The sequence below is a fragment of the Cervus canadensis genome, chromosome 25, assembly GCF_019320065.1.
Source record: "Cervus canadensis isolate Bull #8, Minnesota chromosome 25, ASM1932006v1, whole genome shotgun sequence".
In the NCBI taxonomy this organism is placed as follows: Eukaryota; Metazoa; Chordata; class Mammalia; order Artiodactyla; family Cervidae; genus Cervus; species Cervus canadensis.
Window position 1 is genome coordinate 6,913,260 of NC_057410.1, and position 17,298 is coordinate 6,930,557.

Here is a 17,298-nt window from a genome sequence, read left to right on the forward strand (position 1 = left end):
TCAACGTTTGCCCAAGGGTCAAAACTCTGTTAGAAAATAAAAATGTTCTCAGCAGGAGTTTAATTAAATTTACAGCTGACAAGCATCAGACTTTTCAGGTAACTTGCAGCACTTTGTGAGCCAAGAAAATAAAACAATTAAAACATCATTTTTCAACACGGAAAAGGACATCGGGGACTTTGAAGTAATGTGCTACACATGTGAATCCCAAACAAAATAATCTCAACATGAATATGAGCTGAAAACCCAGAGGTACAAAAGCCAAGCCTGTCAGCAGAGTTCCAACGTGGTCCAGGCTTCTTAACAATCAGGGAAGGGGGAGCTTTCCTGGCGGCCCAGGGGTTAAGACTTCACTTTCCAATGCAGGGGGTCTGGGTTCAGTCCCTGGTCAGGGAACCAAGATTCCACATGCCTGACGGCCAAAACACCAAAACACAGAACAAGCAATATTGAAACAAATTCAATAAAGGCTTCAAAAAAAATTGTCCACATGAAAAAAATAAAAATCATCAGGGAAGGAAGCAGTAAGAGACCTAAGCTATTTTAAATATTGAAGAGGAAAAAGCAAATGAAAAATAGGTTGTGGACAGTAAGGACTCAAACGGTAATAAAACAACTGTTAATCTTTTGTGTTTGACTTAAATGCTAGCAGTTCTTTGCAATCATCACCACACCCCACCCTTCCTACTGATGAGAAAATATTGACCTGGTTAAAAAAATTTGAAGGGGCAGCAATACTTATTTTATACAGCTTGCTGGATAAAACCTTCCATGAGGGATCCATCCAGGAAAATAAATAAAAGGGTCTGTAACAGAGAGGGTTGGGAACCAGGACTGGAAGGAATCTTCAGTAGCCCCCAGAGACCAGTGACACCCCTTGGTGCCCCAGAGGATGGCGAGGCGGTGGGCAGGGCTTCAGATGGTGTGCAAGGTGGGAACAGGCCAGCGTGACCAAGTGGCGCATCAGTCCTGACCTGATGACCGGGGGCCCTGAGAGAGGAGGCGGGGCAGGGGTTCAGCAACAGGCCCCTGCAATCCGCATCTGAGCACCTAGATATTTTAAAAAATAAACACCAGCTGCTATAGTCGGAGTTGCCAATTCTTTTCTTCCCATTGGTGCTGCACTGAATCACCGGCCCAACTCTGGACACCTGGTTCTAACAAGCAGGGAGCACGGCCCCATTATTAACAATCACAGGGCAGGGTGCCAGGCGCCCAGCTAATCTGGCTCTCCGGCTCTGTTCTAAACCCTACTTTACAGGGTAAAAGCTGTCCTAAAGGGCTGAAAAAATTGCTCAGTTTTTCCAAACATATATTTTAGAGTTCATCCTCATAGGTTATTTATTTGCAACAAAATACTGTGGCTATGTCCTCTTATAGAAACAAAAAAGAAGAAAACAGTGGACTCCCTTGGTGGTTCAGGGGTTAAGGCTCAGAGCTTGCACTGCACGGAGAACAGGTTTGATCCCTGGTCAGGGAACCAAGATCCTGAAAGCGGTGTGCTGAGGCCGCAAACCAACAATAACAAAACAAAACTCCCGGCTTAATAGTTCTTCCTGTAGCAATACCAGTTTGGTTCCCTCCATCCCCTCACGTTTTCCTAAGCTATTCATATTTCTCATACCTAAAAATCTGTTTCCTGCTAAGCATTTATTTTCTTTTATTTTTGCCAGTTGTGTGTTCTAAATATAACTTGTCAATGTTTGCCTTTTCAAAAAGACAAAGAATGATTATGTAGTACATTGTGGCAGACTATTTAAATATAGTCTTTCAATAATGCACAGCACTTTTATTTAAAAAAATCAATGTTTCACTTGAGATATTTTCCCCCTCCTATACTTATATGAAAAAAGTTACCTGGTAGAGACGCACCAGTTTTCAATAGCTTAAATGTCTATTTGTCAACTCCCTGAAAGGACTACAGAGTGCACGAATCTCCTTGGTCTACTCGGCTTGGCAAATAATTGACCTCTCTGCTGGCCCTAGAGCCCTGCAGAGTTCATTACACGGCCCAGCCAGCCAGCAAGGCTCCACGAGACCTGCCTAGTTCAAGGCGCCAAGGCACGAATTCCCCAAGATGGCCCTGCAGGAGCCCACGCAGCTGGCCTTGCTGACCCCCAAAGTTCACGAACTTGAAACATTCCATTCAGACTTGACTGTGCTTAAGTAAAAACTAAGAACTTAGGTAACAGAACTCCCAATGGGTGTGCATGCTCAGTCATGTCTGACTCTTTGCCACCCCACGGACTTCAGCCCGCAAGGCTCCTCTGTCCATGGCATTCTCCAGGCAAGAATACTGGAGTGGGTAGCCACTCCCTTCTCCAGGGGAACTCAACCTGCATCTCCTGCACAGGTGACTCCGTGGTAAAGAATCTGTCTGCCAATGCAGGAGGCCTGGGTTTGATCTCGGAGTCGGGAAGACCCTCTGGAGAAGGGACTGGCTACCCACTCCAGTGTTCTTGCCTGGAGAATACCATGGACAGAGGAGCCTGGCGGGGAACAGTTCATGGGGTAGCAGAGTGTGGGACAAATCTGAGCACAACAGTACCCCCAAAATAAACGTTAAAAGGGACTGGCTCATCAAACCTGACTCAGGATGTGAGCCCCAGTATTCAAAATTTCTCAGTTTACTTCCTCATGTTTAAGTAGCTGCTAATAGTAAAACACATAATCTATTTATTCACTTTAGCAAAACACCACTAGGTAAAATGAACAGACTTTCTTGAATCATAAGAACTATTAAGTGGTTTTAAGACTTACAGCGTTTCCAAAAACATTAAAACGGTGTGGGGGGGGGAGTTATTTGAAGTTAGGAAACGATGGTAATTTTGAAAATGTCTGGACTTTTAAACATAGGAAATGCACATATATTATGAAAGTTAATTTTTTTGTGTATTATACTCAACAGAACTTTTTTTAAAAGCTTTGAAACTCATCCTTTCATATAAAATTTGATGTGCTAATTAACGTGTCCTTATGGAATTTTAAGTCACCTAGAGATTATACATTATTCGTTTCCTCTGAGTAATAAAATATATTACACTCTCTTCTGTGGCATTTTATTTATGAGAATATGATGTCCATTAATGAATAATTTCACACAATGAATGGTCAGGTTCAATGATTCAGCCCTGGTCACTAGGATCATGGAACAGCATGAGATTCTAAAGTAACATAAGTTCCCTCTGGGCTCATTCTCCTTTTATTAAAATGTATAACAAGTGCTTATATTTAAATATACATGGCAGGGATTACATGGGGCTTCCCTGACGGCTCAGCAAGTAAGGAATCTTCTTGCAGTGCAGGAGACTCGGGTTCGATCCCTGGGTTGGGAAGATCCCCTGAAGGAGGCAATGGCAACCCACTCCAGTATTCTTGCCTAGAAAATTTCATGGATTAGAGGAGCCTGGCAGGCTACAGTCCATGGGGTCATACAGACCTCTACAAATGCAACTTAGTAGTAATATTTTTTCTCATAAATAACATATAAAGAAAATATAGGGAAACACTTAAATTTTACAGTCATTCAGAAAAAAACTAAGTCAGAAATAGTATAACAAAGAAAGCGCCATGGATTCACATTCCACACCAGAAAAAGAGCAATTAAGCAGGTACTTTAATTTCCCTAACCTGCTAGTGGATTACATCTACTTCAGAAGTAAGGTAAACGGTAGCTCAATGGAGTCTTTGTTATTCTGAAGCACTTTTCAGGCAACGGATTCAGCAATCTTCTCTGAGCAGTGTGCTCCTCAGTTCACATTCACCTGCCAGGCTACCAGCTGAAAAGACGAGCGACTCAAGTTTTAAACCAATTTTTCCTATTGATTTAATTGAACAAGAGCACATCAAAGAGATGTGTCTTCTATTTCTGCTTTTCAATTTGACCCCATGTAAAACTCTCTTCTGGATGAGTATTAAGTTATGGAAAGTGTATGGACTAAGTGAGGATTTCTGCAGGGCACCAACGCAGAAGTTCAGGCTGGGGTCCCCCCGCCTCACATGGATGAGGACCTGATGGTTTGGTGGTTTTCTCCACTGAGAAAGTCAAAGCTACTCAAACCTATCTTTTAATTTACTGTGGAAAATAACTTCATAGCATGAATCAAAGCCATTGGAATAAAGGAAATATACACTTAAAATAACGAGAATGGGACTTCCCTGGTGGTACAGTGGATAAGAACTGCCTGCCAACACAGGTGACTCGGGTTCAATCCCTGGGCCGGGAAGATCCCACGTGCCTTGGAGCAACCAAAGCCCATGAACCACAACTACTGAGCCCACATCTAGGGCCTGTAAGCAACAAGTGCTGAGCCTGTGTGCCCCAAGGATGAAGCCGCCTGCCCTAGAGCCCCCGAGATCCAGCTGCTGGGCCTGGGTGCTGCAATTCCTGAAGCCCACATGACATAGAGCCTGTGCTCTGCAACAAGAGAAGCCACTGCAGTGAGAAGCCCCTGTTCACCGCGACTAGAGAAAGCCTGCATGCACCAACCAAAACAAATAAAGAATTAAAAAAAAAACAAGAATGGATTGATGGATAGACAAATGATTAAGCAAATATAGCAAAATGGGTATTTTGGAATCTAGATGGTGGGCATATGTGCGCTAAGTATACAATGGTTTCAAGGTTTCTGGATGTTTGAAAATTTTCATAATGATGCTGGAGGAAAATTACTCAATTAAAATCACAGTGAAGGAGACAGCAGGCCCCATGGGAAAAACCTCAGTCTGGAAGGGAAGACTGGTTCTCAGCCTAACCCCAGGAACTCACAGATTTTAAAACTGGAAAGGGCCTTGGGAATCCTCCAGAACAAGTAAAATAATGGTTTTGAGTCTGTGAAAAATGAGAAAAATAGGAGCGAAGCATTTTCAAAGAAACTAAAAACTTTTTTTTTTTTCTTTCTGAGATTGTATGTCTCTACACTTCTGGTTCAAAATATCCTTTATTTCATAAAACATTAGTATAGTAGATAAGAAATTTGGCTTTTTATGTCCTCACTTAGCAGTCAAATCTGGTCACCCTTGATTTCTGATCAATGTCCTCATCTCCTGTCTTGACCTTCAGCAAGAATCCCCCTACCCTTGATGTTTCCTCTTAGTAATTTGCCATCCACTGACCTCATTGCTCGGCTCTTTGGTTATAAATTTCCAGCTGTCTTTACTGTCCTGGGAGTTTAATCTTATCTCTCTCCCCATTACAATGTCCCTACTGCCAACAGTCTTGAATAAAGTCTTTCTTACCATTTTAAGTGCCAGGATAATTTCTTCTTTAATCATACCTTTGTACAGGTATGTATAAAGGTCTTGGGACCTTCAGGTACAGAGAACTTGGCACCTAATCATAATACTTGCTGAAAAGAACAATTTGCTTCCCTAGTATGACCTTAACGCTCCAAATACTGAGGTTTGAAATTTCCCAGAAGCATTAAAAGACATTCAAAACAAAACAAACAACTTCCCCCATCGTCAGTTTTGGTCTCTTATAATCTTAATACATGATTTCATTTCAACTTAATTTCAAAGAATAACTCTAAAGGGGGAATGACTATGTCATAAACTTCTCTTCAGGATGATGACTATGTCATAATTATGGACCCAGCATAGGAACGCAATGATTTTATTGATTGGATGAGAAAAATAAAGGAAGCAGCTGAATGTTATTTATTTCCTGAGGGAAAATCTCATAAATTCAAGGGAAAAATTATCAGTCATCTGTTAAAATTAGGCAAATCAGAGAAAATCATAAAGACACTTAATTCTTAAATTAACTTATTTTTTAAATGTTTTAATTAAGGGAACAATTCCGTTTACAATTGCATCAAAAAAACACCTAAGAATAAATTTAACTACGGATTTGGAAGACCTGTACACTAAAAAGTTTAAGACACTAATAAATTAAATTGAAGAAAATACAAGTTGATGAAAAGATACTCTGTGATTACAAGTTGAAAGAGTTTTGTTAAAATGTCCACACTACCCAAAGCAATCTACAGATTCAATGCAATTCCTACAAAAATTACAATGGCATCTTTCACAGAAATAGAACAAACCATCCTAAAGTTCGTATGGAACCACAAAAGACCTCAAATAACCGAGAAATCTTGAACAAGAACAAAACCGGAGGCATCACACTTCCAGATTTAAAACTAAAGTCATGGTAATACAAACAGTAGGGTACCGGCGTGTAAACAGACACACAGGTCAATGGAGCAGAGTGGAGAGTCCAGAAACAGACTCACAACCATGTGGTTACTTAGTTTAGGACAACCAACCAAGAGTACACCGTGGGGAGAGGTCAGCCTCTTCAGTAAGGGGTGCTGGGGGAAATGGACAACACAGGTAAAAGAAAAACGAGATTACTATCTTACATCCTATATGAAATTAACATAAGATGGATTAAAGACTTGAATGTAAGATTTGAAAATTCGTAGAAGAAAACATAGGCACTAATCTTGACATTGATCTTGGTAATGATTTTTTTTGGATTTGATACCAAAAGCGAAGGTAACAAAAGTAAAAATAAACAAAACAGGCTACATCAAATGCAAAGCTTCCGCACAACAAAGGAAGCCATTAGTAAAATAAAAAATCTACTGAATGGGAGAAAATATTTGCAAATGTATCTGATAAGGAGTTTATATCCAAAATAGATAAAGAACTCATACAACTCAATAGCAAAACAAACAAAAACCCCAAAATCCTTAATTTTTAAAATGAGCAGAAGATACATTTTGCCAAAGATATACATGTGGCCAACAGGTACACGAGAAAATGTTCAGTATCACTCATCATGAGTGAAATGCAAATCAAAACCACAATAAAATACCATCTCACGCCTCTGAGAATGGCTATTATCAAAAAAATGAGAAATAACAAGTGCTGATAATGGCGTGGAAAAAAGGGAACCTTTGCGCACTATTCATGGGAAAGTAAATTATCAAGACCAATACGAAAAACAGTAGAGAGGTCTCTCAAAAAATTAAAAATAACTATTATATGATCTAGCTACTTCACTTGTAGGTATTTATCTGAAGGAAACAGAATGCTAACTCAAAAAGGTATCTGCATTTCCAAGTTCATTGCACCGTTATTTACAGAAGCCAAGACACGGAAACAGCCTGAGTGTCAGCTGATAGACGAATGAATAAAGAAAATATGAGATATATATAAAACATATATATACTTAAAATGGAATATTACTCAGCCATAAAAAGAAGGATATCCTACCATTTGCGACAATATGAATGGACCTTAGTGCCTCATATTAAATGGAATAATTCAGAGAAAGACAAACACCATATGATCTCACTACTACTTAGAATCTTAGAAAGGAAACAACCAGACTCATAGACAATGGACTGACGCCTGCCACGGACAGGGCCTGAAATGAAGGTGGTCAAGTTGTACAAACTTCCTGTTATAAAATAAGTCCTGGGAAGGTAATGTACAGCATGGTGACTATAGTCAATAACACTGTACTGTATATTTTAAAGTTACTAAAAGCTTTCACCACAAGAAAAAAAAAGTGTATCTGTGAGTTGGTGATGGGTGTTGACTATCTCACAATGGCTGATCATTTCACAGTACATGCATGTATTGAATCATTATGTTGTACATTTGAAGTCAGTATGTCAATTATATGCTCATTTTTAAAACTGTCTAGAATAACACATTTTTAGAAGTCAATTCTATTATGTAGTCAGCTTTAAATTATCAGCCAATATTGATGTAACTGGGCTTCCCTGGAGGCTCAGACAGTAAAGAGCCTGCCTGCAATGTGGGAGACCTGGGTTCGATCCCTGGGTTGAAGACGATTCCCTGGAGGAGGGCATGCAGTCGACTTCAGTATTCTTGCCTGGAACATCGCCATGGAGAGAGGAGACTTGAGGGCTATGGTCCATGGGGTCACAAAGAGTAGGACATGACTGAGCGACTAAGCATAGCATAATGATGTAACTCTAACCAGGAAGCACTCTGTGGTGGAACAAAATCAGAGATGGTGTCTATCTAGCTGCGGCTGAAACACAGCATTAACACAGGATCTCACAAGAATCAAATCTTCTGTCTGGAGCAGCCCTAGTCTTTGACGAAATGCAGCCATTTTTCTAAGAAAAGGAACAGCCCAGGAGCTCCACCCCAGAGGGAATGACTTCATTATAATCTGAAAAATGGAAGAGAGCTTAGCCACCTGCTTTAAAGTAGGAGATTAATACTTTCTGCAGGTTAGTGGAAAGGTAGGTGAAATATTTTAGACTACTTTGCACTGACCTTCAGAAAACTGCTAAGGAGAGCTCTGTTAGTGAATCTTCCCCCCTCCTCTCCTCCCCCCGCAATAGTACACCCCATCAATTCCCCCCCTTATCCAACAAGAAGTAGAGAACCTCAAGTTTCCTCAGTTACAAGTCAAAGAGGAAGTTCCCAGGGAGGAGCTCCGCTACCAGGTATAAGAGGGGTGGGTGTAGCAGAGGTCAGAAGGGAAAGACAAAGGCCAGGGGATTTCTGAGCTTGGGGCCAGGGAGAAATAGTGGTTTCTTTGTCATCACCACTACCCAGCCAACTAATGTGATTTATCTGTAATTGCTAATTAGGGCCAGTGACGTGGGAGATGGAACAGCCTACAGATTCCAAACTAAATCCAAATACTTGTGGGCTGTTTGCTGGATTTAAATAAGGTTATTTCATCAACATTTTCACTACCTTCATGAGACAAAAAGGACTTATATAATGTACATTTTAACAGAAGCTCTCAAAGTAGCTTTCTTTAAATACCCATGTCTGGGGCAGTTTTGTAAGAAAAATAATAGGGAAAAAATTGCATAGTTACAGCTATAATCTAAGTAAAATGATGCTGTAACTATGACTTATTCTTCCTGTACAAGCAAAGAAATCTATCACTGATAAAACGAATATGATGGTTTCACAGAGCACTGCACATTCTCTGGCATTACCTACTGTTGTAGTTTTAGGTACAAACTCCACATTCACTTGGCTCTCTATGTCCAACTGACCATCAGTGGGAAAGATGTTGGGCAAACAGATCAAAGAGAAGGAAAGTCAAACAGCACTCCTAACCCATTAAAAAAACTGAACCCATTTCCAGGTGCTTGTAGCACTTCGGTAGTATTTAAACTTGTGGAGAAAGAAAGGAAGCAGCTGCCCTATGAGGTCTCTGGGTCAGACCATTGCTTCCCACGGTTCTCTCTGAGCTGGTCTAACAGGCTAAGTCGGTAATTTAATACCAAACTTAAAAAAAAAAAAACAACAAAAACTTGCTAATCCATGTTTTCATAAAGATTTTTAACTCAGTGAACAGTGTCTGTAACTGCAATGTTTTAGAGCCTAGCAGACAGCTTTGAAACAAATGGCTAAACTTTTCAACCACAATAGGAGGCTTTCTGAGGAGCCAGGAAATTCCATGTAGCACAATGCCAATAAATACTGAATAAAAGAGGGTTTTCTGTTTCTAGATCCCCAAATCTTACAGGGATCACTTAGGCTACTTCTCTAGTTCTAGAACCTATAGAGGGGCTTCCTTGGTGACTCAGCAGTAAAGAATCCGCCTGCCGATGCAGGAAATGCAGGTTCAATCCCTGGGTTGGGAAGATCCCCTGGAGAAGGAAATAGCAACTCACTCCACTATTCTTGCCTGGGAAATCCCATGGACAGAGGAATCTGGTGGGCTACAGTCCATGGGGCTGCGAGAAGTTGTACACAACTTAGTGACTAAACAACATAACTTATAGAGCAACTCCTTTTGAAAAGGATTAACAGTAAGGTGCAAAAGCTAGACCATTTCTCCTTTTATTCTTTTTTCTTCCATACAAAAGTTCAACATAAGAGTTCAACTCTCCTCTAACTCCTCATTACCAAGTGATGTCAATTCCTCCTCCTCAGGAAGGCTTACAAAGTACCTCACTTTCTAGAAAGGTAAGCAAACCACCTGTGGTTCAGGCTGTGACTCACACCCCTCCGATCCCCACTGTGAGCAATCTTACCAGTTCTCTCTCTCTGGTACCTTCTAAAACAAAGATAATTCCTCCTCCCAGCAGATCCTGAGCAGTATTACTGGCAGCCGCCTCTGACCATAACCACAGTTCCTACTTGTCCTTCTCCTTCTCTATTTCAACCATTTTGATCATTCGGGATGTACTGTCGCAGGAAGATATCGTTCAAGGTTTGAGGAAGTAGTTCATCACAAGGGAAGTGGCAAGACAATGTTAATGGTTAATCCGGGATACAGATGGATGTGCCATAGAGTAACACACTGCGGGGAGGCAGTTTGGGCTTCCCTGGAGGCTCAGATGCTTTGGAATCTGCCTGCAGTGCAGGAGACCTGGGTTAGACCTCTGGGTTGGGAAGATCCCCTGGAGAAGGGAACGGCAATCCACTCCAGCATTTTTCCTGGAAAATTTCATGGACAGAGGAATCTCATGGGCTACAGTCCATGGAGCAGGGAGGTAGTTTGGTGGTATGGGCTCTGCAGTCAGGCCGCTTAAGTGCAAATATAGGCTCTGTTAAGGTGGTTAAGACTCTGGACAAGTTGCTTAACCATTCAGTGTCTGTATCCTTATCTATAAGATGGAAATGTTAGTACCTACCTCACAGGATTGTTGTAAGACTCAAAGGATATGATACAAACCTGAAAACATTACAATCACTAAACAGTAAGCATTATGCTAGTTACTTTTGAAATGTACAGTATGTATACATTCATGAAATGTATAGTATGTTCTTTTGAAATGTATAGTATATATTCATTTCATGAATGTATACATACTATACATTTCAAAAGAACGAGGCAATTCTATATTATTTCCTTGGAATAAAGTCCATGACATAGTATTTTGTGAAACTACAGAATAGCATGCTTAGTTTGAGTCTATTTGAGAAAGGAAAAAGAAGATCAGGATATATATTTATAGGTGCATCCAACTAAGTCTACAAAGGCAGGTACCACTACTCAAACACGGAATTGCCTGGGTAGATGGGGGTGGCTTACATTTGTATACAGGTCTTTGCTTGAATTCACAAGTATATATTAATTTCATAACTAGCTTTAAAAACTAAACATTTTACAGTGGCCTTTCTAACCTTCCAATTGAACCTCCCTTATGTTCTAGTCAAGGAAAAGATGAGCTTCTTGGAGATAAGGAAGCTAAGGCCCAGGCAGGAGGAGGTAAAACCCTGCCACAGCCGCATTTCAGACTCCCTTACAGTCTGTATAGCCCTTTGCACATCATCTGCTTGCCACAGTTTTCAAACTGATCGCTTTTCCCCCCTTCCCCTTCCTTCTTGCTATCTGAGGTACTCCTTTTACTGTGTTCAAGTAGCTTCCACATTGTGTTTTAACATCTTTCTTCCTAGGTCTCATAACTTTCTCACCACTTGCCTCCTTATCTCTGCCCTTCAGACCTAGGTGCCATGGCCCTGGTGAACCCACTGGAGTGACAATGGGTCCCTACACATTTTGACAGGCATAAGCACCCCTTTTACAGAACTGTAGGACAAAGTTTGCTCCAAGTTGATTTTTGCCTTGCAAAAGTCCAAACGATCTTCCAAGCAAGATGGAGGGTTTGGCGGAGTCCGAGGCGGTATTTTAGTCAGGAAATAGTACTTGCTGCTTTGGAAGGCACTTTTCAACCACACAAGTGTTTTTGCTAGCTTTCTCCTGAAAGGTATAATAATACTTTGTACCTCCCTCACCCCCAACGCTCTCTACCAAGCCTGCCCTTTATTATGTGTTAATTTTTATTGTTTTAGCACTCATCACTCTCACCTGTTTCCTATTTTTCACCCTCTAGTCACCTACCGCCATTTATACATATTTTCTGTTTCAGCACGTGGGGAAACAACTAGATGACGAAAGGGGAAGGAAAACAGAATTCGGAGTTCTCGGAAGAGGGTCTTGCAAACTATCGGTCACCCCGGAACCCGGAGCGTCGGGGATCGTGCCTGCTCGGGGCTATCCGGGCCACCAGAACAGGGTCAGCATCAAAGCGCCCGGCTTCGGGAGAGCCGATTGGTGCCCCGATGAGCCAATCAGAGGGCGAGGCTGGGCCCCGGCGGGGGAGGGCCCAGATTATACAGCGGATGGAGTTAAAGGAAAAGGGGCAGGTGTGCCAGGCAAGGTTTCGCGTGCACTTTTGCCCCCACCGAGCCATCATTAATCCCGAAACTCTGGTCTCCTAAATTCTACCTTCCGAATTTCCCAGTTTTATGACGCTGTGTATAGGAGAAATAAACAGCCCTTATCCTACCATTCATAAGACGCTCAATGGAAGAGCTGTAGAGTTGGGGGTGGGGAGGCCATTAAAATCCTTCCTCTCTCCTTTCCCAGTTCCACTCCAGATCGTCAACGTAACTCAGGCGGTTCTTGAAATAGTAAATCACTCAACCTCTCACTTAATCGGCAAAGCTGATTACCCAAATGCTATCATTAGGCACCTGGAAGAAGTTGCCCCCTCCCCAAGGACTGGGGGAAACAGTATTGGCATTCACTAAAGGCTCAAGGTTTTCCCACCCGCAAAAGAGAAGCCAAGGAGCTCTTAGGCTGAAGTCTGAGACCCTGAGACCTTCCGAGCTGTGCAACCCAGCGCCGGTCCGCGGCCGCCGGGACAACCGCCCCCAACGCCCCAACCCCCGGCGCAGCGACAGTTTCTCCAAGCTCTACCCCACAAACTTCACGCGGAGGCACCGATCTGGGGGGATGGGCGCACAGACACCAGATTTCCCTGCTGTGTTTCAAACTTTAGCAGGGCTGTTACACGCACTTTCTTCCAAGTGACACAGCCCCCGGATTCACACACGCGTCCAGCCTTAGCTTTCCCACGGTCCAGCGCTGCCACCCACCACCCAAACCCAGGCTGGAGACGCCGCGTCCTTGGGGCTGGGGGAAAGGGGAGGAGGAGAAGAGAGGAATGGCCAGCCTAAGTTAAGAGGTGCCCTCCGCGGCCTGGACGCCAGCAGCCAGCGGAGGGCCCTGGGGCCGAGGAACAGGAGAGAGGAGAGCTGGAACCGTGCGGGGAAGGGCCGCGAGGAGAGAAGGGGCGCCGCCGGTGTCGTGCACTCACTCTGCGTAGCCAGTGGCCCAGGGCAGCCGCCGGGTCTCCTTGAGGATGAGGATAGGGCGGGCGATGTGGTCGGCGCTGCACTCCACCTCGTCCTGAGACAGCCCCAGGAACTCGGGTCGCCCGTAGGGGAAGCGCAGGGGCAGGTCCGAGCCTCCGCAGCCGCCGCTGCCGTGCTCGGAGCCTGAGCTGCCAGCCATGATGCCGCCCATGAAATTGGCCACGGCAGATTTCACTCGAGTGAGCATATTACTCCGGAGCCCGGCAGCAGCGGTGCGAGCAGGGGGCGGCGGCGGCGGCGGCGGCGGCGGCGGCGGCGGGGCCCGGACGAGGCGCAGCGCGGGGCATGCAGGCTGCGGCGGGCGCCGGGCGCACGGGCAGCCGGGCCGCGGGGCGCGCCGCGCGGCTCCCAGAGCCTACTGCTGCAGGGGGCCGAGCCCCGGCCTCCCGCGCTCCGTGCCGCCGCCGCCTCCCCCCGCTACACTTCCGCAACCGAGCGGCATGGAGCGGGCCCCCGGCCCAGCCGGGGGAGACGCCGAGCGCTCCGGGAGCGGCTGCGCGGCGGCAGCTTGCAGCGGGTCCCTTCCCCGCCCGCAGCGCCCGACTCCTGCGTGAGCGGAACTGAGCCCACCCAGCGAGCCCGCGGAGCCGGCGCGGCTGCTGCCACGGCTACCGCCGCCGTCGAGTCATGTGATAATCCCGTTGCGAGGGCTCCAGCGGCTGCCGGGGCCGCGGCTCGGCCCCTCCCCTGCCGGCCCGAGCGAGGCTCGCACCCGGACCGTGACCTCCGGTGGGAGGGAGCGCCAGGCCCCGTCGGTACCCGGCGGAGGGGATGGGGGGCGCTGTGAGCCGGCGGCCGTACAGGTGTCAGGGGAGGTCACGTGGAGCCGGGCCGCCGGGAAAAGCCAGCTGAGGAATCCACTCGCGGAGGAATGCTGCCTACGCTTTCAAAAAGGGAGACTTTGGGCGCTGGAGGGGAAAAGGTAGACAGGTGGAATCCCGATGGGGCTGCTCCAGGTACTGGAACAGAGGAGCACCTGGTGTGAGAGACTTCGGAGCAACCCTCAGTGGTTGCACAAAAATCATGAAAAGTTTTTCCCGAGGCATTTCTAGAATTACTTTTCTTGTTCTTTCAACACCACCACACGCATCATTACCTGCGGAGCAGACCCTGTTTCGAAACCAGAGTAAGGTTGATGGCCAAGAAAACAAAAGAGCTCTAAGAAATCAGAAGCAAGCACTATTTTGCCTAGTAGTTACTTGCCTAATAGGTTTATACAAGCATTTTCCTTCAACATACCAACAAAACCGGAGTATCTTGTCAAAGCTGACCCTGTTTACTATTGATACACTTAATGCAGCCTTTGCTTTATTCAAAACATTGTTATAAAATTATCTAAGGGCACTTTAAAATGGAAGGAATTTAAAAAAAAAAAAAACAAAGCAACTCCAATGCCAAAGTAAAAATGAATAAATGTCTGCAACCATAACATTTTGTGGTAATCTTGTATTAAAATGTTTGCGAAGAATCGATAAACGTGCTTCATCAGGGGGTAACATTTGTTAAATATCGGCTTAATTTTTTTTTTTTTTTTGCAAGAGAGCCGTGTCCTGTTCATGTTTACTTATTCTGTTTCCTGTTCCTATGTTTACCTACAATGTAATTTGCCAAGATTCTGTGTTACTTGTGGAGGTACATACTGAAAGGCTCACTTGGAAATCGGGAAGGAATACAGGCCCTTTTTCAGTAAGTGGGGGCGGGGGAAAGAGCAGCCCAGGTTTCCGAGGGTAAGAAAGTTCTTTGAACAGAATTAGCATTCTGGCTTTTAGGGGAGAACTGAGTAAACTTCACTAATTCCCTTTATTCAGTATCTGTATTTTTTAAGGCAATTTCTCCTTTGGCTTTTTCATGAATAGGTACTTCGGTTTACTATATAGCAAATGATTATGTAAAAGACAACATTCAACCTTTCAGTGAATATCACTCCTGTCAATGAATTCTTTAATTTTTTTTCTCAGAGGTAGCTCAACTGGTAAAAAATTCGCCTGCAATGCAGGAGACCCCAGTTTTATTCTTGGGCCAGGAAGATCCGCTGGAGAAGGGATAGGCTACCCACTCCAGTATTCTGGCCTGGAGAATTCCATGAACTGTATAGTCCATGGGGTCGCAGAGAGTCAGACACGACTGAGTAACTTTCAGAAGAGAGATATAGTTTTTTATCTTGGCCCCCTTTCCCTAATTTTAAAATTGGGAGCAGAACTGAAAAAGATGCAAAAGCTAAAGAACCATTCCCCCCAAAGTCTTCTCAATCTTTGCTTTGTTCATTGAAAACCTGCTTCTAAATGAGAAATGTCAATGTAGTGATTAAACAGCCAACCAACTATTAATATACCTGCTCCAGCATCCACTGAGTTATAGAAACTTAGAATCTCCTTGTCAAGCTCTTGTAGAACAATGACCTTTTAACAACCTCCTATGGATATTCCCTGCTTCCCAGATGGCTCAGTGATAAAGAATCCGCCTGCCAAGGAGGAGATGCAGGTTCAATCCCTGGGCTTCAAAGATCCCTTGGAGAAGGAAATGGCAACCCACTTCAGTATTCTCACCTGGAAAATTCCGTGGCCAGAGGAGCCTGGCAGGCTACACACCACTGGGTCCGGAAGAGTCAGACAAGACTGAGCAACTAAACAGCAGCTACAACATAGATACTTCAGTAACAAATCTCTATTGAGATGAATTTACTACTTTCTTCCCTTCATTTCACCTTAGGGCAAGGCTTTACTTTACCTAAGGCTTTACTTAGGTATTTACTAGAAAAAGGATTTATTTTTCAATTTAAAAGTAGTACCCAGTCACAGTCAATAAAGTCCAATAGTACAGACTGTAAACAAAAAAAGTAAAAGACGAAATCATTTCCCTAGGGGATCACCCCTGTTTTTTCTGTAGGCTTTTTTGTCAAGTAGGATATTAATCATAATTAAATTTGGTAACATTAGCCATATTTGTGAACCAGCATTTTGTAAGAAGTTATTTTATGTTTCTCTGTAATCTGGCTATTATCTGTCATGGCGAAGTTCTGGCATATCTTTGTGCACGGCAAACTTTGTTCTGCTAACCACAGGCAAAACAGGAATGCTATGCCTGTTCTTTGAATTTCTTTGGTATGTGTTCACAGCCAACTAATTAATTAACTATCTTATCTTTATACCCGCCTCTAAGGTCAGTGTCCCATCCTAGGGTTTTTCAGAGAAATATTTCCCATATAATTTACTCCCCAGTTATGTCACTCATGAAGATCAGTGCTTTAGTTAAGCGGTAAATTGTCATTAAAATGGGAGTAGTCATCGCTTTTGGAGAAGGAAATGGCAACCCACTCCAGTGTTCCTGCCTGGAGAATCCCAGGGACGGTGGAGCCTGGTGGGCTGCCGTCTATGGGATCACACAGAATCGGACACGACTGAAGTGACTTAGCAGCAGCAGCAGCAGTCTTTGCTTTTAGGGAAGCCCCTGAAAAAGTACCTTTCATACCCATTACAGATGCAAATTTGGTAGTATTTGTGCTCCCAGCTTTGAAAGTAGTTATTGATTCCCTGAATCAAATGGCATAGTAGTCAATGGGTTTGTTATACCCTGTGTGTGTGCTCCACTCATCAAAAAGTATCCTTCGTTTGTCTCTCTTGTTAATCTCTTTTCCCCTGAAAATTATGAGTTTGAAGCCTTGAGTAGAATATTCATTTACAGGATAGATACATAGACCTTATATTTGGATGTTCTTTGTGTAAACATAATCTCATTTCTAGGCCTATGATACTATATTTTTGACTATTTAATGACTCTTTGCTAGCAACAAGACTATTTTCAAGAGAAAACAAAGAAGGTATGGATGATGTCTTCAGTCAAAACATCAAGGAAACCCCCCAACCCCAGATATTAGTGAATTACAAAAGGAAAAACAGTGACTTGCAGTGAAAACAAAAAAAATCCTGGCAGTCATCACCTAAAACAAGTGATCAAGGTTAACATCCTGTACCTGCTGACATTTCATGATGAAACTAACACATCACTTCATGGTATTCTTCCCCAAGTCCTTAACCTCTGTATAGTCATGAGAGAACATGAGTCAAACCCAAGCCAAAGATATTCTACAAAAATACCTAACCAGGTATCTTCAAAGTGTCGAGGTGGAAGGTACAAACTATTGGGTATAAAATAGGCTACAAGGATGTATTTGAA

The 17,298-nt window shown here is 43.7% G+C and overlaps 1 protein-coding gene across 1 annotated transcript in view; it reads right to left on the bottom strand.

Annotated features, from left to right (window-relative positions):
• PPM1H (protein phosphatase, Mg2+/Mn2+ dependent 1H) overlaps positions 1-13,323 on the bottom strand; it is a 290,096-nt gene extending 276,773 nt beyond the window's left edge. Inside the window, exon 1 of the mRNA XM_043447515.1 lies at positions 13,068-13,323. Within this exon, the coding sequence (XP_043303450.1) occupies positions 13,068-13,312 (245 nt within the window). The 5' untranslated portion in view covers positions 13,313-13,323. The remainder of the gene's footprint in view (positions 1-13,067) is intronic.
• Positions 13,324-17,298: the final 3,975 nt, after the last annotated feature.